General features: G+C 43.5%; 3 protein-coding genes across 5 annotated transcripts; 2 read left to right on the top strand and 1 right to left on the bottom strand.

Moving 5' to 3' along the window:
• Positions 1 to 191: 191 nt before the first annotated feature.
• On the top strand, positions 192 to 1,211 carry RpL9 (ribosomal protein L9). 2 transcript variants are annotated; one of them, XM_069052096.1, is made up of 3 exons: positions 192 to 350; positions 556 to 927; positions 978 to 1,211. In XM_069052096.1, the coding sequence occupies exons 2-3, from the start codon at positions 560 to 562 to the stop codon at positions 1,177 to 1,179; spliced, it is 570 nt and encodes a 189-aa protein (XP_068908197.1). In that variant the 5' UTR covers positions 192 to 350; positions 556 to 559; the 3' UTR covers positions 1,180 to 1,211. The 2 variants fall into 2 exon arrangements, with proteins under 2 accessions (XP_068908197.1, XP_068908198.1); XM_069052097.1 differs by having other exon boundaries at positions 322 to 405.
• A 33-nt stretch (positions 1,212 to 1,244) lies between these two features.
• On the bottom strand, positions 1,245 to 3,163 carry LOC138134033 (zinc finger protein ZFP2-like). The gene is made up of 2 exons (XM_069052093.1): positions 1,920 to 3,163; positions 1,245 to 1,872 (listed from the first exon to the last, which is right to left on the bottom strand). The coding sequence occupies exons 1-2, from the start codon at positions 2,779 to 2,781 to the stop codon at positions 1,367 to 1,369; spliced, it is 1,368 nt and encodes a 455-aa protein (XP_068908194.1). The 5' UTR covers positions 2,782 to 3,163; the 3' UTR covers positions 1,245 to 1,366.
• A 397-nt stretch (positions 3,164 to 3,560) lies between these two features.
• On the top strand, positions 3,561 to 18,306 carry LOC138134032 (signal-induced proliferation-associated 1-like protein 1). Of its 2 annotated transcripts, none has more exons than XM_069052092.1 (7): positions 3,561 to 3,876; positions 12,393 to 13,123; positions 13,177 to 13,580; positions 13,732 to 14,235; positions 14,642 to 16,721; positions 17,177 to 17,503; positions 17,556 to 18,306. In XM_069052092.1, exons 2-7 carry the CDS (start codon positions 12,402 to 12,404, stop codon positions 17,767 to 17,769), a joined length of 4,251 nt encoding a protein of 1,416 aa, XP_068908193.1. In that variant the 5' UTR covers positions 3,561 to 3,876; positions 12,393 to 12,401; the 3' UTR covers positions 17,770 to 18,306. The 2 variants fall into 2 exon arrangements, with proteins under 2 accessions (XP_068908193.1, XP_068908192.1); XM_069052091.1 differs by having other exon boundaries at positions 3,562 to 3,876; positions 17,177 to 17,506.
• The last annotated feature ends 138 nt before the right edge of the window (positions 18,307 to 18,444 follow it).

Genomic DNA, 18,444 nt, shown 5'->3' with positions numbered 1-18,444 from the left:
AATCCACAACCAACAATCAGTCTCAAACTTCACTCTCAAAACAATTGAATCGGTGGAATTTGACGCAACCTGAATTTTTAGGGGTCGGCCATTTTCAAATTTGCACAACCCCGTAGATGTTGCAAACAATCACCCTGTACATTCACTATCACGTAGCACGTAGCAAATTGAATTCATTAAACATACGATAGAGAAATCGCAACTATCAAAGCAATTATTAATTTAATATTTGAGAAATAAATAGGTTTTTAAATCGATGCCTCTTAGGGAACTGTAGGTTTTGTGTTGGCAACGCCAATTCCCCCAACTTAGTAACCTCTCTTTTCCGCTTCGGAACGTCAACGTGAAAGGTTAGTGTCAGTGAATTTTTTTTTCGAAAATCCGAATTCATCTCAATTATTAATGGTATTTGATCGTCGTATTCACATTCTTCGCATTTTGTTTGTCCATGTTCATTAATCAAAATCGTTATTTTTGCAAAATCGCGACGACTTTGACCATTGTTTTGATTTCAGTATTTGTAGGTTATGTCTAACGTTGTCTTGTCTTTTTCAGCACGATGAAGCAGATCGTGACGAATCAGACGGTGAAAATCCCGGAAGGCATCACAGTGCATGCCAAATCGCGCTTGATCACTGTGAAGGGACCCCGCGGGGTATTGAAACGGTCGTTCAAGCACCTCGCTGTCGACATTAATATGGTCAATCCTAAACTGTTAAAAGTGGAGAAATGGTTCGGGAGGAAGAAGGAATTGGCCGCGGTGCGTACAGTCTGCTCCCACGTCGAAAACATGTTGAAGGGGGTCACCAAAGGCTACCAGTACAAAATGAGAGCTGTGTATGCCCATTTCCCAATTAATTGTGTCACCACTGAGAATGACAGTGTTATTGAAATTAGAAATTTCTTGGGCGAAAAATACATCAGGAGGTAAATATTTAGGGATGTGTGGTAAGAGTTGGACAACAAGTGTGTTTTAGAGTGAAAATGGCACCAGGAGTTACTGTTAAGAACTCATCCAAGCAAAAGGATGAGCTGATTATTGAGGGAAACTCGCTGGAGGACGTCTCCAGGTCCGCGGCGCTTATTCAACAATCCACAACTGTGAAAAACAAGGATATTCGTATGTTTTTGGACGGATTGTATGTATCTGAAAAAACAACAGTTGTGCAAGATGAATAGACTTGCAATTAATAAATTTTTACATAAGGTTTTATTTGGGTTTTTCTTGGGGAAAAAATTGAATGTACAAACACCAACACTTTATTTTTTTCTCTAACGTTTTCGTCGCAACATGTACCGTCACCGGGAAGTGACATGTCATGACGTCATAAATAATAAAAATACCAAAATTTGGTACTGACAGTATTTACGCGTTTTCTTCGGTTTCAAACTTTTCAATTTTGATTAGGGCAAGACTCGGTTCGGCTTTTACGTTGCCGTTTATCTGAAAAAAATTGGATTTAACTTCTCCGTTTTGAAATTTAAAATCGTATTTCTTCCTTATGTTCATTTCTTTGAAAGCGTTGAAGTCTTCTGGATGTTTCGTCCTGATGTGTTTGTACAATAACTTGTTAATGGTGAATCTCTTATCACAAATGCCGCATCCGAAGGGTTTGTCGCCAGTGTGGGTCCTCCTGTGCTCTTTTACCGTGGTACTGTGGGCGAACCGTCGCCCGCAAATATCGCAGGGATACGGTTTCTCCCCTGTGTGAGTCCGCATGTGACGCGTCAAGTTCTCGACTATCATGAAGCTCCGCCCACAAATGGTGCACGAGTGGTTTTTCTCGCCCGTGTGGGTCAACTTGTGCCGCCTCAGATTCTGAACGTTGGGAAACGACTTGGGGCACAAGTCGCACGTGTAGGGCTTGTAACCTGCAACAGAGTCATTACGTGATTGAACTGTTGATAAAAATGCACACCTGTGTGGGAATTTTGGTGCCTTTTAAGTTGTGCCGACGTGATGAACGTCTTCTCGCACAGACTGCATTTGAAGGGCCTGATCCCGCTGTGCGACTTTTGGTGGTTCTGCAAGTAAAACAAATTGTGATAGCCTTTTCCGCAGACGTCACACCGAAATAAATCCTTCTCGGACGCGTGACAGTCCATGTGATTCGTCAACTGTCTCATCGTCTTCATCATTTTCGAACAGATGGGGCACTGGACCGACCTCTTCGTCATCGTCGTCTCTTCGTGGGACTTCTTGTGCTTCCTCAACCTGGCCTTGGTTTTGAACGAGCTCTTGCAGATCTCGCACCCAAACGGTCTATCACCTGAATGTGTCTTTATGTGGTCTTCTAAATGTGCAAATTGCGTGAATTTCCGCTCGCAAGTGTCGCACTCGAATCGCCGCTCGCCCGTGTGGGTCCTCATGTGTTTACTTAAATTACCGTTAATCGAAAATTTTTTGCCACATTGTTTACACTCGTACGGTTTTTCCCCGGTGTGTTTACGCGTGTGTACGTTCAACTGAGTGTTGTCTCTGAATGTCTTACCACAAGCGCAACAAGCGTACGATCGCTCGGCGAGTTTGGTGTTGAGATGGTCGTGCAGATCGTCCTCACTCCTGAAGGCCCTCTTGCACACTTTACACCGATGTTTGCGTTGCTCATCGTTCAGCAAGTCCTCGTTTTCGCCCTTCACCGCGGGTTTGTCCTCGCAAAAATCGGATTTCTCCTGCTTGAAGCTCAAGAGAAATTGAGATTCCGTATTGAGAATGTCTTCGCATTCTTTTTTGATCACTACGGAATCCAGGGGCAGCGTTTCTTGTGATTTCACTGACATGTCGTTGAGGTTAGGTTTGGGGTTCCCGACTATCGAAGCACTCGTGCAGCCATTCTTTCCATCGTACTTTCGCGGTGTTTCAAAGACACTCGCTTGCCAACGCAGAAAATTTTATTCTCCCGAAATGTTACATTTTTTAATACACTTGTCACAAACAACTACTCTAACCTCACTTTTTTCCTGTCAGGTACTCGAATTAAGAAGCGGTTAATTAATCAAGATTAAATCAGATCGGTAGGAAATTAATGAATTCTTAACGAGATTTAGTGACTGCACCTGCCACAAAAAGTCCAAACTTGTACGTAAATTAATTCGTTTGACATTTGACAGTGACCCCATTTTTCGATTGATTGTCATCAAACGAAAGCTGCGGCGATCGAAAAACTCTAAAAAAGCTCCAGATACATTTTTTTAATTGTAATTAAATGATTGTTTCATTCAGATTGCGTCATCTTAATTATTTAATTATGAGAGGCAACTGTCATGACAGTTGTGCGGTGTGGGTTGCGTGCAACACATCTCCGTACCACCATCCTTTTTAATTAATTACCATTTCAAGGACTGTTAATTTTCAGAGTACAAACAAGGCTAAATGAAATTAACTGGAAGATAATGGACAAGTTAAATTTGAAGTATCTCTTTTCGCAATTAGGGAATTGGATGTGACAAGACATGCGCTAGATCAAAAAACGGTCGGCAGCGACTTTGAGCCTTGCGTCGTGGTATTTTAGGTTGGCAATCGGTGTCAATGGTGCCACCACTCCGAAAGTTTGTTTGTTCTTCGGGTGGGGCGGCGGTGCGGCGAGTAGCTCGTCGTTTGTGACGCAGTCGCGTTTTATTGTGTGTTTTAATGTTTTGACATGTAGTGGATTTAAATTTTCGTTTACATTTGTGTTTTTATTTTCGTTATGTGTTCGTTTTCGACGTGTCCGCCCGTCTAGTGTAGTGCCAAAGCGTCCAGTGATCCGCACTGCGCGTTCTCGACGCCGATCTAGTGACCATTTAACACTGGAAAAAAAAAGAGAGTGAAGAAAAGGCTTTACGGTGACGTTATTTTGTGTGCCTCGACAAAAGCGATCATCTCAGAACGAAGGTGTAAGTAGATTTTGGGTCCGCTGAACACCATCCGCGGTGTCCTTCATGCGATTTCCGGCGTCTACCTCGCGGCCCGCTGGGGGCACTATTGTTCCAACCGTACTGTTATTACGTCATCGAACGAGATCACGGTCATCCTCTTTTACGTGCTGTATCAATTTCTTTGGACGGTGAACTCGCTGCGTTTCCGGTTTACCGCCGCCGTCTTCACCGGACCAGATCCCCGAGAGGCGCATTAGTAGGCCGTGGAAAAAATACGTGGGTGGTAGCACTTGACCGAAATGTCAAACGAATGACAGATAATGACGGAGGCACCGTTACGGGGGTGGAAAGCAGCTGAAACGACTCCGAACATGCCAAAACACAGCTGTCGGCTGGGAGGAATGCGCTGATGACCGTATACACCGAGTGGCTCCGAAAATTTCACACGGCGACCCATTTTCGACGTTGTTTGTTGAGCGATAAAGCGTGGAGTAGCAGTGGGTACTATCGTACGAGGTGTTAGTTTGTTCCATTTACATTTCCAGTTTTTTCAGGATGTGACGTCACATTATTTTCTATGCTCGGCGCTATCTGCATTACGCTACTTTATCTAATGTTTCTGATTTTGGAATTTTTAATGAGGAATTCGTGTAACACACACGAAAGGCAAGATTTATGACCATTACGAATAGATGGTTTCGTGGGTCACTCGGTAGTCCGAGTTTGTGGGTCAGAGGGCCATCAAATTATGGATAAAATTACATTTTGCCATGGGATAACCTAGATTCGGGTTTGGAATCGTTACGGATTGAATCCTCCAGACACAATTTCCATAATTTCCAAAATTACGTCACAGAAATACCCAAATAACCAAGTAAATAAATGTATACCACACACTCCACGAATTCTACTTAATCCGATTACTTCACGGTACTATAAAAGATTTTCCTAAATGATTCCACGGTGAAAGTGAGAATTATTTTGATTTTCACAGATTAAATCCGCGAGAAATTGGGGTTATGTTTGTGGGCTGTCAAAATTCATGAACCGCTGTTATTTTTTTGTGACACGTAATTTTTCGAATGAATTTACAAAACGAACTCGGCACTACATACTTGAAATCAGTGCCACGTCGTCAAACACCTCGACATTTTGTTATTTAAAAAATATATTTCAATTAAATAATTATGTTAAGGTTTTTTTAAAGTTCTTGGTGAAAGTGTTAATTTAATGCAAATGCGACGTGTTACCGCGAATTGAGTAAGTTCGCGTTATGGTGGAAACGTTGCGGATTGAATTTTTTTGCAATCACCGTTTTTATTTTGTAGATTTGAGTGGTACAGTTGGTTGTAAAAAAAAAACGGGAACTGTCAAAATAAAATTGACACATTTTTATAGTGTGAAAACTTCTTATGAGAGATACGTAGGTTAGAATTTTGGTGGTCAAAATGCAATGAGATTTTTAACGTCTGCAAGATGTACGGCTTAAGCACATTCAACAATGTAAAGAATCCGAGTGTGCTCAGAGATGTCATTTTTGACACGCGAAACGAAGCAAAGCGGCAAAGCCTTCCAGTTTCCAGTTAGTTATGATGAACGTCGTTGAACGACGTGAACCGTAAAAACGCGTCGAAGTGGAGTTTTCCGAGCGGTGGAAAGCCACGTCCGTGCAACGGCGAAGAGCACACATCCATCCAGCGGTCAGTGGCATCGCCGACGACAAGACATTTAACTTGTAGAGGTAGTGACCTTGTAGCCCGCATTGGCATTACGTCTGTTTTCGAAGACAAGTTCCGCAATTGCCAGAGGGTGTTGAAACAAAAGATCGATCCGAGTTATCTCAGTTGCGTGGGTAGATATTGCGTTGTTCTAATTTCGCCAAACAATGATACCAACAGAATCCAGCGTTTCGCCACTGACGATGTGAAGTTGCGGCGGTGAAAGCCGCGTTCTCATCTTACGCATTATATTGTTATTAAAACGGAGGCTATTAGAATATTCGGTGCGGTTTCGTAAGGCGGCGTGCGCGCACCGGTTGGTTTCGGGTGAAGGAGACGCCGCCGCTGTGTCTGTTCTAATTGTCGGCAATTAGAGTTAATTGGGCGGGATCGGTGACGTTCTGTTGGAAAATGAAGGAAAGGAATCCGTCGGCACGCCATTGTTGATAGTTTCCGTCCATTCTTTCGGCATTCAAAATGGAAACGGCCGGATGTCGCTCGTTTTTGTTGTTGTTGTTGCGTCGAAATGAAGGATCAAGTGAGGATGAGTTGATTTCGCAATTCTGTAAATAATCCCGCATTCGAGATTTCTAAATGTTTATTATTATTATTTTGTTCCGCTAGAGAAGTAATTGGTGATTTCCGTTTCGGTCTCTCGGTCAACTATGGACGCCGCTTTTTCCGATGATGGCCGCCGTGCGATAACGGATTTTCCGACTGACGGCGGTGCAACTTGGACATCTATTTTTAAAACATCATCAAACTTCGGTTTGACGTCATTTCCGACACGACACTTTTCAAAAATTGCACATTCGGGTTCAGGGAATGCAGTCCAGGAACTTTTCCACCGATCTGGTGACCGAGGGAATTTTTTTAGATACATTCCATTCAGTCTGTGCTGCCGTTAATTTGTTTGTCGCTCAGGATTTGTAAATGTTGACTTTAATCTAAATAAATAATCAAATATCACCACATTAGCCGATAGAGATGGTACTTCACGGTTACACAGAACCGATAACGAGCTAGTTTGGAATATGGAGTGGCCGCACTATCGCCCTCGATAAGACCTATCGCGGTCCAACAATTAATTTTGATATTTTGGGAGCCTCCCGTGGGGTCTGCTCGCCTCCGAGCAGCACAGAGAGTCGATGACAGGTGACGTGGGACGCCTTAACGATTTTTATTCATGAGGAATTCTGATAATTCCTCTGTTAATTGGCGATTTTGAACCAACAGCCGAGCAACAAAGTTAATTAGTATTTTAGCAGCGATGCAGTATGGTTACCAGTGGGAATAATGTCACTGAATCATCGCCAGGCATGCACGGAGAGACGGATGATTTCTGGTCCTTCGGACCGGATCGCGCGTGTTTATGTTTGTAAAAAGCGCGAGCTAATCTATGAAATTAATATTATAGCCGCCTCCATGTAAATATTTGTTGTAGGTATTTTCTTTGTGCTCGACATATGGTGAACTAGATCTCATCTTTCCAGTTAACGTCAACATCACGACTTTCCCCCAGGTTCGATGGCGGCGTCTGTTTACATTCGTGCGTCGATTGTTTAGCCGACGACGGATATTCAACAGATCCGTCGAAGGGTGCGCCGCCTCCCCGAAAAATTACAGAACGAACCAACTGTTGCGCCGCCATTCAGGGAAACAATCCATTCATTTTTAGTAAAAGGTCATCGTGAATCAATTTGACCGTGGCAGCCCGCATAACGCTGACGTAACTTAATATTTATTTAATCAAAGGGTCGAAGCAGCGCCATCTCACTTGAGCAACCAACAAACAGACAATGGTTGATATTTGCGTTGCGTCACGCCCAGCCCACCACCCAATAAAACCGTGCGAATAATAGCGCAGAGGACATTTTTTTTCTAGTGAGTCAAGCGAAAATGAATCATCTGATGTTCTATTATTGGCACTGAAAAATTATTATAAATACTGTTTGACAATACCCTGACGGAAACACGAACGGTGCAAATGTAAATAAGATAACACTTATTGGAACACCGATAAGATTAGATCGATCGGCGCTCTTTTTTTTTCCTTGTTTTGGCTAATAATAATCATGGCGACCAGGAAGCGACCATTGTCAATATCGTTATCTTGCAACAACTTCCAATTGAATTAACGCTAACTGTAGGCCGAGAACGGTTAATCAATAGTCGTAACGTTAGCCCGCAGCGTAACAATAAACAAAGGTACGTGCACGGTGACCTTATCGGAATCGAAAATGTGAGAAATCGAGCCTAGATTTGGGTAAACGCGAAAGTTAACACCGTTCCAGATGAAGTTTTTTTTTTGTTTGGGTATCTGGTGAGGAGCGTCGGAAGAAGTCGACTGGAGATTGAGATAAGACAGGTGACTGTCGAGTTTGCGGAACGGCGTGCGTTATGCCGTTAAATATGTTAATAAATGCCGCAAATGGTCGGGGAGGACGGTTTTGGTGTGTTGCGGCATTGATAAGTAGGACGGTTCATCGATCCAAAGTGGTACCGCAGGATTCTTATCATCGTCATTATTATTATTATCGAATTAGAGGCGAGACGGGGTGTGCAGGACCCATAAAAGTCTCAGAAAAACAAGATTATGTGGAAAAAGGAGAATAAAAGGCCGAAAAATATTTTTTTCCAATTTCTATTAATAAAATGCTCTTTTTAAAACAATACATTATTAAATCTCAACAGTTTAATCAAAAGGATGAATAAAATGTTTGTTTACAGCAACACTTTATTCACACTGCCTTTGACAACACGAATAAAGTAAAAAAAAATAAAATTCGCACTATCTTTGAAATTTTCGTTTGTTTATAGAACATGTGACAATTCACTCAGATTGCCGATTTAGAGTCTGAAAGTATTTGAAATAGCAAATAAGTAACTAAAGCTTGTTTGACACGATGCTAAATTTCGTAGTAAATTTGTTAGAAAATGAGAGAGACCCTCGACAGGACCAATGAACGATCAGGATCATAGTCTGTCTTTGTCAGATCCTGATCGTTCATTGGTCCTCTCTCATTTACTAGTAAATTTTCTCAAAAATTTAGTATCGTGTCAAACAAGCTTAAGAAGAAAGCATACCACAAGATGGTATGAACGAAGCTGCTGTTGCCAGAAAAATCAAAATTAGTTTACGAAAAGGGGTATAAAACATGGAAGACAATAAAAATTCTGATAACGAATTTGGAAAAAATATTGTATGATACACGTGAATGAACGAATTTTATCCACTCAAAAACATTACACACTCGGCTTCGCCTCGTGCGCTATTTTTTCGTGGATAAAATTCACTTACACCATAATCGCCATTATCGTTTTATTTTTTATTGAAAGCCCTCTGTCACAATGTTAGTACCACTTTGGTAAATTCTCAAAAATAAGAGATTGTAGATTATCTGAAAATGACATAAGTGATTGACGACCAGTTAATTAGCTTGTGTTAGTTAAATAATAAGTATCCCTATATGTAATTCTGCCGGGTGATTTTAAATGAATGTGACTTTTTTCATAGGTTGGTAATATTATTGTTGGTTATTCTGCTTTTTAATATGATAGTTGACATAAACATAGGCGTCCTCGCCTATTTGACACAATTTATGTATTAATACATAAAATGTCAAAATGACGTACGTACGCCACTGTGTTGATTAAGGTATCAAGTTTGCCAAAATAATTTATGAAAAATGTTCCTAACTTAAGAAAAAAAGTCACAATCATTTAAAATCACCCGGTATAGGTATAAAGTCCATTCAAAAAACATCTGAACTATCAAAATTGCAGTTGTTAGGTTGGTTAAATCACTAGTTATTTTCATATTGTCCAGTTGTTATCTGTGATTTTTAATTTTTCAAACTATTCATTTGTTTAAATTGACATTGTCAAATAAATTGCAAAATTATTTAAGTGTATTTTGTAAAAAGGTTAAATTGGAAAATTCAAAACGATCTAGGGTGGTTCTATTGGCGCCAGAGAAGAGGGTCATAAGAAGTTATTATGAGGAACAAACAAAAAAGTGATAATAACGGGAAGAAATTACAAATTTGTGCCAAAGACGCTCCAGTATTGTTAACTAATAATTGTTGTTCGTTCTTGTGATTCACAAATCAAAATTTTGCAGATAAGTGTTAATCAGGTCAGGTCAGGTCAATAATTTTCTTCTGATTCTGAATAAATAAAACAGATTAGTTTATTTTGGATGACCTGTTTTCAGTTTGTCGCGTGTTTTTTATAAACTTTATTAAATTGCTCCAATTCATTTAGTTGCTGCATTTCACTTCAAGTGTACTCACAAAGCAATGAATATGTAATTCAAAACATTTTTAGTTAAATGTTCAATAATTAAAAATGAAAACATAACCTAAATATATTTGGTAACTAGATTTTGACGTCCCTACACTCTAGCGAAAATTTTTAATACCCAAGTACAGTCAAAACAAACATTTTATTTGAAATTTAATTTTGACAGTCCAGAAGTTTTTTTAATTTACTATAATTACTGAAGACGATACAAGTTGGTACGACTGAAGTGACATTCTAATTTTTTCGTCAAGTGTTTAAAAAAAATTGAAATTCAATACATTGCCGTAAAAGAAAGAAATTTGCGTAACAAAAAAATAAAAAATTGCATTAACACGGTGCACGGAAGAATTAATTAACCTAACGTTTCGTTTTTTCTTTGATAACAATTCAACAGCGTTGCCACGTGTATTTGTTGAAATTTATTTGAAACATTTTCATGGTGCCGAAATGTTAAAATTATCTTTTCTCTTAATTGGTCACAGAAGTAGAAAACGCTTCGGAATAAATGATTTTAATTTTTTTCTGAAAAGGATTAGTTAATCGTTATGCTAACAGGATTTGGCAAAAAATGACAAGATCCATCTCATGCTTTCACCGGAAACGTTATCGACTTGTTTATCAATGTTTCTCCTTAAAAAATTGATTGTTGATTAGAAAAACCAGGAATTCGAACATTAGAGATTCATCTGCACAATTTGATTTCTCGGAAGGCAAAAAGTATTTTATCAAATAAATCCAAAATATGTATAAGAAAATATTTTTTTTTGCACAACAGACTTTGTGTTCTGAGAATTCTTAAAATTATTTTAAAGATGTAAATTGAAATTTTCCCAGCTCAATTTGCATCACTTCATGATCTATTTTAGTGGTTTTCTTGAAATACATTGCTTTAAATTTTTAAAAACTCAGAATAAAATAACTCGACCGCAGAAGAGTACCTCTAGCAGCAAATATTTGTCAAAACCAGATCTAATAGTTTATTGATCTTAATACAATCTGCGTTCAGTTGAAGAGTGAATGTTCGTGATAAGATGCAATCTCAAGGTTTCACCGGAAACGTTATCAACCTCTTTATCGCCGTTTGTCTGTAAACTCGTGCCGCAGCTGATTCGAAATCACGAAATGAATTTTTTTGGCGGCATATCTGCTGCATTCACCAAAGTGCGTGGAACGAAATCGATTTGAAGAACCGGATCTGTCAATAAAAAATGAGTAGCCGTGTCGAAAAAAATTGATCCACTTCCATATGTTAATGTCCAATGACTGACTCACTTTTATCGTGTCAGTCGTGTCAGCGGTGCAAAGCCATTGTTTATCGATGATCGGAATAAAATCCAACGAGATTCCGCCCCCTCCATCACTTTCGTTATCGTTTCAATTAAACAAATTTTCTTTCGTGAGCGTGAAAATACGGAAATCGTTATCGCACCCACAACTTTCTCGTCGATCCTACGTTTGCGAGACGAGTAGTACCGCAAGGGGTGACCAACTATCGGGATTCTTCATGAATAGAGTCTGAAGAATGGGCCGGCGGTCGCCGGAATGGTATGCGACACCGTCATAGTCGTGCAGTCGAATTTTTTCGTCGATTTTTCTTCGGTGTAGGCGTATTGCACGGATTGCGGTGTAATTTTTGTGTAGAAAGCGTCCACATGCAAATCGTCTTATCTAGCACGCCTCCGCAACTGGATCACTGGGTCAGAGTTGAAAACGCGGAAAATGAGCTTGGAGGGTTTCCACCCGGAGGAAGAATGCGACGCTGCCACTGGAAAAAAGAATGACTCACGTCGGGTTACCGTACGCACAGTTGGGAGAAGCATCGGTGCTTTGTCGACAACAATGTCGCTCACGTCGGAGCGTGACGACAAGTCGATGGATTGTTTTTTTGAAGATTCCGCCGCCTCCGACACATCAGCGGCCACGACCGATGGTGCGTGGGTGGAGATACGCAAGAGTGGATCTTGTTTCCGTCCGGTGTCGTTTCCTGCGCCGAAAATACAACCGATCTGACCTTTTCCTACGTCAATCCGAGCGATGGTTTTAGGAGCGAAAAAATCCGGGTCCCATTACTCGCGCACGATTTATTGTGAAGCCAGCTGTACGCAGAATTTAATCTTTTCCAGAACAGATGCTCCACGTTTTTAACCTTTACGGTCTACCTCCACAATTAGACACTTCAAAGACGGCCATAACACCTAAACACGCATGACACGGAACGCAATCGACAAAGAAAAGATGCGCACTCTTAAATTACGCCGTTTCGCACGGTCTTTCGTCCGCGACAATGGAGTCATAAATTAAAAGAGCAATTAATTTCGCGGACGAGACGTCCGACGCAGTTCTCGGCGAGTTCCATGGCTCGGAATAAGACTGATCGGAGGCCGGGAATAAATTTTTCGCTCGAACGAAAAGTCGATTCGTTCCGGATTCGGTGTCTGAGTCCGCGACAAAAAATTCGTTGTCACTTCCTGTTGAAGCGCAAGATGAAACCCGATTTTTTTTTGGTTGCAGCGTGATGGGATGATCGGCTTGCAAGAATGCGGGCCCGCGCCACCTAGAGCGCCGGTTTCTGGAAGCCGGGCCCGTGAACGCGCCGCTCAGGCCGTGGACTATTACAACACTCATGTGCACAGGGCTTGGGCCAACGCCGGCCTCTCCGCATCGAGATCATCGTTCAACGACCGCCACCACAACCACCAGCCGACGGCGCGCCGTCCACACCACCTAGCGCCGGAGCAGCTGTACCGCAGCAACTCCAGTTTGGAGCTGCTGGACCACAACGGTCGACCGTCGAATCCGTCGTCGCCTACGCTGAAACGCGAGTACGGCAGCCACGGCAGCATCGACGTGATCGATCGGCCCCCGGCAGGCACCAGCGAGTCCTTCTTTGCCATGCTCCAGGACTACCAACCGGCCGTTCTGGGAGCCATCGCGGCCGACCAACGCTCGCCGGGACCCTCCGAGTACCTGCGCGGTAAGGTGGACGTCGGGGGCGACGGCGTCGCCGAGGAGGCGGCGGTCCCGCAGAGTCCCAAGTCGAGAGTCAAACTGTCGAGGTTCTGGGGCTCGGGCGGACAAATGAACGTGAAAAATCAAAAACAAGCCATGGACGATAGCATGGTGAACACGTCTTCCAGTAGTTGTAGTGTTGTGATGGGGGATGGGGACGACATCGCCAGGAGAAGAGCTTTCAGCCACTACGACTGTCAGTCGTTGACCACCAATCTGAACTACACCGCCAAGTTTGTCTCCCGCGCGATTCCACCGAACCGTCTTTCTAACGCGGATGTTTCAGGTTGCGGAGGATGTTGGCGAAGAGGCGCAACACGACGACCGGCGCCTCCGCGGCGTCGATGACGGCCAAGGCGTTCGCCCCGGACGGCGAGACCGGCGGCGACGACGACGGCGGCGACGGCCAGAGCAACGACCTGGTGCAGAGCTGCACGTTCTTCAGGAACGAGATCGGAGGCGAAGAAGAACGGATCGTCAGTCTGACCAGGCTGCAGAGTTCTCAAAGTCTGGGTGGCGCCAAGAAACCACTCCACCGTCCACCTCTAGCTTACGGTGTTGCCGTCCTCGAATTCCCTCCAGGGGAGACACACTGGAGACACTCCACTTGTCCCTACCAGCGTCTCCCCAGACCCATCGAAAGCGTCGACCAAGGCGCCCTGTATTATAGAAAGTATTTTCTGGGACAAGGTGGGTGATATTCGTAAAAACCTAATTGCAGGACAGTTAAATTGTTAACTTTACGAGCCCATAAAGAGGTGTTTATGATCTGTTTCATAAGAAGGAATGTGTATTGGAAAAAATTCCGCTTCTCCTAAATATTGATCTTCTTCGTTTCTAGAACATCAAAATTGGTTCGGAATGGACGAGCAGCTCGGTCCTGTGGCAATTTCCATCAGACGCGAGAAGGTCATCCATCCTGACAACTCGTCGTCTTCGATCATGCAGTACCAATATCGCTTGGTCATCCGGACGTCGGAATTGCAGACGTTCAGAGGATCGATCCTCGAAGACGCCATCCCCAGCATCAAAGCCTCCAGCAGCAGCAAGAATTTCAACGTGAAGGAAGTGTTAGAATACGTCGCACCGGAAGTTCAATTGACTTCGTTAAGATTGGGGATACAGAACCAACAAACCGAAGAGCAGCTACTCAAATTGGACGAACAAGGACTGAACAACCACTATAAAGTGGGCGTGATGTATTGCAAAGCTGGACAAGCCTCCGAGGAGGAGATGTACAACAACGAGGAAGCGGGTCCGGCTTTCGTCGAGTTCTTGGAAACCATGGGCAAGAAAGTGAGACTGAAAGGATTCAACAAGTACAAGGCGGGATTGGACAACAAATGTGGGTAAACTACAGTCCATTCAAAAATCAAAAAAACCACCAACGTCGCATTTTCCTCGATAATTATTATCGGCAACGCTGTCTAGTGTAAAATTTGGTGAGAATTGTAATTTTGAGGTTAAATGTTTTCTTTTTCTGGCCAGTTTTCAGTAAAAATATGTAATAAGAACTAATAAATAAACGCTAACCAATAATAAAATAATTTGAACGAAATTGAAAGCAATTGAATTTTATATTGAATCAAATAAATGTAATAATTCTAGTTACCAACATAGTATGAAAAAATAACTGCCTAGGGTTTTTTAAATTTCACCAACATAAAACAACAGGTGGTGTTTTTTTTTGATTTTTGAATGGATTTTAATCTGGAAATGATCTCGAATGTTGATTTCGTTTTTTCTTGCAGCCGATTCCACGGGTTTATATTCTGTGTATTCCCAATACCAGGACTGCGAGATCATGTTTCACGTGTCGACCATGCTGCCCTTCACACCAAATAATCGGCAACAGCTGTTGCGTAAGCGCCACATCGGCAACGACATCGTGACCATCGTGTTCCAGGAACCCGGTGCGTTGCCCTTCACTCCGAAGGGGATCAGATCGCAATTCCAACACGTGTTTATCGTGGTGCAAGCGATAAATCCTTGCACCGAGAACACCCACTACAAAGTGGCCGTGAGCCGGTCCAAAGACGTGGAGGTGTTCGGACCGCCGATCAAAGACGGCGCCATCTTTCCCAAAGGCAAGGCTTTTGCCGAATTTCTTTTGGCCAAAGTGGTGAACGCCGAAAACGCCGCCCACAGATCGGAGAAGTTCGTGACGATGGCCACCAGGACCAGACAGGAATATTTGAAGGAGCTGGTGACCAACAACTCCACCTCCACTCCGGTGGACACGCACCAGAAGTTTTCGATATTCAGCAGCAAGAAGAAGGAAAAGATCAGGCCGAGGTTTATTCCGGATGCGTGCCAGAGAGGCGCCATCTTGTGGCAGGTTTGGTTGGACGACAGCGGACAGTCCCAACAGATCGAGTGTTTCTTGGGGATATCCACCGACACTTTGGTCTTGATCGAAGAAAATTCGAAACAGATCGTTTTCGTGACGCCGTGCAAGTCGATTTTGGGGTGGTCCTCGCAGTCCAACGGACTCCGAATTTACCATCATCAAGGCGAGTGCATGACGATCTACATGAGGGACGCTCACGGAGACAGGGACGAGCTCATGGAGATCATGGATCGGTTGAAAGCCGTGACTCAAGGAGTCCAGGCCAAGGAGTTGCCTCTGAGGCGGAACATCATGGGGCAGCTGGGCTTCCACGTGCAGCCCGACGGCATCGTCACTTTGGTCGAGAGCGCGGGCGAGGCTTGGCACGGAGGTCTCCGGCAAAACTCTCGCCTCGTGGAAATCTGCAAAGTTGCGGTGTCAACTCTGACCTACGACCAAATGGTGGACCTGCTGAAAACCTCGATCCTCGTTACTCTGACTGTGATACCGCCTTTGCCCGACGGCTCCCCGCGGAAAGGCTGCACTTTGCAAAACTGTAAATATAACGAAGGTAACTACGAGGGAGATTACGAGAATTTAGGGACTGAAGACGGTAAAGTGAGGAAAGCGCCGCAAATGCAACAAGCGGGAAACCACCGACGCATCTACGAGAGGAGCTTCTCTCCTCCTCGATCCAGCAACAGTTCCGGCTACGGAACGGGCAGCAGCAGCAAGTCGTTTCACGGCCTCGCCGCCAACCCGGAGGGCACCATGACCAGCTCGTCGAGCGGCCACTCCAGCGACGACAAGTGGTACGACGTGCTGCAAGAACTGGAACCACCGCCGGTGCCCCAGAAGACGCCCTCCAGGTCCAACAACACGTTTCCGTCGACACCAAAGCGCAACAACCAACTGAGCCAGCTGCAAGTCTCGCAGTCGCACAACCATTTCGGACCCCAACCCATCCATCACAACAAAGTACAAATCAGCCATTCGCTACCTCTGCAGCACGTCAATTATTCGCAGCCGCTGACGGCCGTCGTCCACAACAACACCAACGATTACGAGATGGCGTACAAATTGGAGAAGAACAACGTGGTCAAGCAACAGAGACAAGAGAGCGACTACATGATGGCGAGACAGTTGAACAGCGATTACGGCAGGATGAACATGAACGACAGTCACTCGACGGACAGCTCCATCAGCGAGAGGTTGTACGGGTTGGGAAGCGAGGACGAGTTGTCCAACGGGAGCGGGAACGTGTCCCCCAGGAGCAGAAGGGCGAAGCACCTCACCACCAGCAACAGCAGGAATCACAGCCCGAGGTCGATCAACGGAGAGGCCAAGTTGAGGCCGGGGGTTACGGCCAGGTCGTCCAACAGGAACAGCGCTAACCTGTCCTCGAGCAACTTCCAGGAGGAGTTGTTGCGGTTGATCAATCCCGACAACATAGAAGCCTCGGCGGAGCCCAAGTTGCCCAAAGAGACCAACGGCCACTCCAGGTAAGAGTGCTGTAGCTGTCAGAGTTTTTTTTTAATATATAACTGACGTATACATGGAACGTTATGGATGTGGATTGGTGATTTGTTGTTAATTTGGCACTACCAGCAAAAGTAACTAAACGCGCCAATAAGGTTATTGGAATTTATGACAGATCTCACTAATGTACAGTTCAATCATAAGTTTTAAGCAACCTTGAGTTTGACAATCCATATCCAAAACATTTCGACTTTAGTACCTACATTTATAATTATTTTGAGTGAAAGCTGTATTGACGTTTCTGAAGTAAAAGTTATTTTGATTCTTCTCCAAATATCGTTTTATTTCATTTTAATTTACCACTTTGAAAAAAATGTCAAGAGAGCTGGTTGAAAGAATGAAAAAAAAGTTTTGCTTGATAAAAAAGAAGTAGTTACGGAACGGTGTATTTGTTGTTCGAGCGTGAAAATTTTTTTAGGGAGAACCTCAACTCCACCCTGTCGGTGCACAAGACGCAGCCCGAGGTGATCCTGACCATGGCGCGGCCCGCCACCGTGATCTCGAACGCCAGCACCACCTCCAGCCCCCTCCCGTCCGAATTCAAAGGTTCGAAAGACGAGCTGACCAGTCCGACCAAGACCAAATCGGTGGTGTCACTGGAAGAGTTTCCGGTCCCCGAAGACTGGCCCACGCTCGTCGACACGGCCACCAGAGTGCTGATGCAAGTGGCGTCGGAGCCGTACAGCAAACGCGACGAGGGCAAGATCTGGGACGAGGAGACTCCGATCGACGCCTCGATCACGTCGTCGTAAGTTTGCGTTGCACAGAAAGAGCCGATTCTGACGGGGTGGGTTTAGGGTGAGTTCCAGCACGAGCGTGCCGGAGTTGCAGAACCACGTCACCGATCTGGAGTCGAGTCTGAAGAGGGAGACGCGCAGGAGATTGTCGTTGGAGAACGAGGTGCGCCGTCTCAAGGAGGAGAACAAGAAGCTGAAGGATCAGGCCCAGAGCGCGGTCCAGCAGTTGCGCAAGTTCACCGAGTGGTTTTTCAAAAACGTCCAAAGGCAGTAGGAGGTGTAAATATGTACCTATTCGATGTTGAGTTGTAAATTTTTAACATAGTACAAAATTGTTGTATTTATTTATTGTTTGTTTGACGGAATTTGTTTCAGTTTTGGGTCAGTATTTCGAAATTTGAACGGTTCTTTTTCGAATTGGGCGTCAGCCCGAGTATTATTTTTTATCTAAGTTATTCAAATCTATTTATAATAGTTACCACACCAGTTTTTATTTAACCAACACTCTTACAACTATTTTTAAACAAATTTGTTACTTATAGTGCTGTTATGTATTTACTTAGGACGTATTATTTTTAAATATTTTACTCTTAAAAAGTGAACACCAAATCAAATGTAATGTTAATATGTAGTTTTAGTGTTAAAAGCATCCATTCCTGACACAAAGAGGAGTATTGTTAGCGAATCTGATGGTGACCTGCTGATTGCCTTACGAATGGATTTCAAATATTTTATTTAGGGACTTGTTATGTAACGTAATTTTCCATTTACAATGTAAAATGTTTATTTAAAATAAAATTGGAAATATATCGTTGCGTCTTTGCCCCAGAGCTCTTCTCGCAACCCCTCGATTCCCGTTCACCTGTTAAGTCGTTCTATTTTTAAAGATGCGAATGGAGCACGTGAACCAGTTCATTAACAATTAGTAAATACGTTAAAAGTTTTATCA

Source organism: Tenebrio molitor, chromosome 6 (genome assembly GCF_963966145.1).
Source record: "Tenebrio molitor chromosome 6, icTenMoli1.1, whole genome shotgun sequence".
In the NCBI taxonomy this organism is placed as follows: domain Eukaryota; kingdom Metazoa; phylum Arthropoda; class Insecta; order Coleoptera; family Tenebrionidae; genus Tenebrio; species Tenebrio molitor.
Note: the sequence above shows the minus strand (reverse complement) of the source record. Positions and strands in the feature narration are given on the sequence as shown.

Bases quoted from the DNA above. Each gene is read 5' to 3' on its own strand.
- RpL9 (XM_069052096.1), top strand. From the start codon at position 560: ATGAAGCAGATCGTGACGAATCAGACGGTGAAAATCCCGGAAGGCATC. The intron at 928-977 runs GTAAATATTTAG...AGTGTGTTTTAG, and splicing joins GGCGAAAAATACATCAGGAG to AGTGAAAATGGCACCAGGAG.
- LOC138134033 (XM_069052093.1), bottom strand. From the start codon at position 2,781: ATGTCAGTGAAATCACAAGAAACGCTGCCCCTGGATTCCGTAGTGATC. The intron at 1,873-1,919 runs GTGTGCATTTTT...ACTCTGTTGCAG, and splicing joins GCACCAAAATTCCCACACAG to GTTACAAGCCCTACACGTGC.
- LOC138134032 (XM_069052091.1), top strand. From the start codon at position 12,402: ATGATCGGCTTGCAAGAATGCGGGCCCGCGCCACCTAGAGCGCCGGTT. The intron at 13,581-13,731 runs GTGGGTGATATT...CTTCGTTTCTAG, and splicing joins AAAGTATTTTCTGGGACAAG to AACATCAAAATTGGTTCGGA. The intron at 16,722-17,176 runs GTAAGAGTGCTG...AAATTTTTTTAG, and splicing joins GAGACCAACGGCCACTCCAG to GGAGAACCTCAACTCCACCC.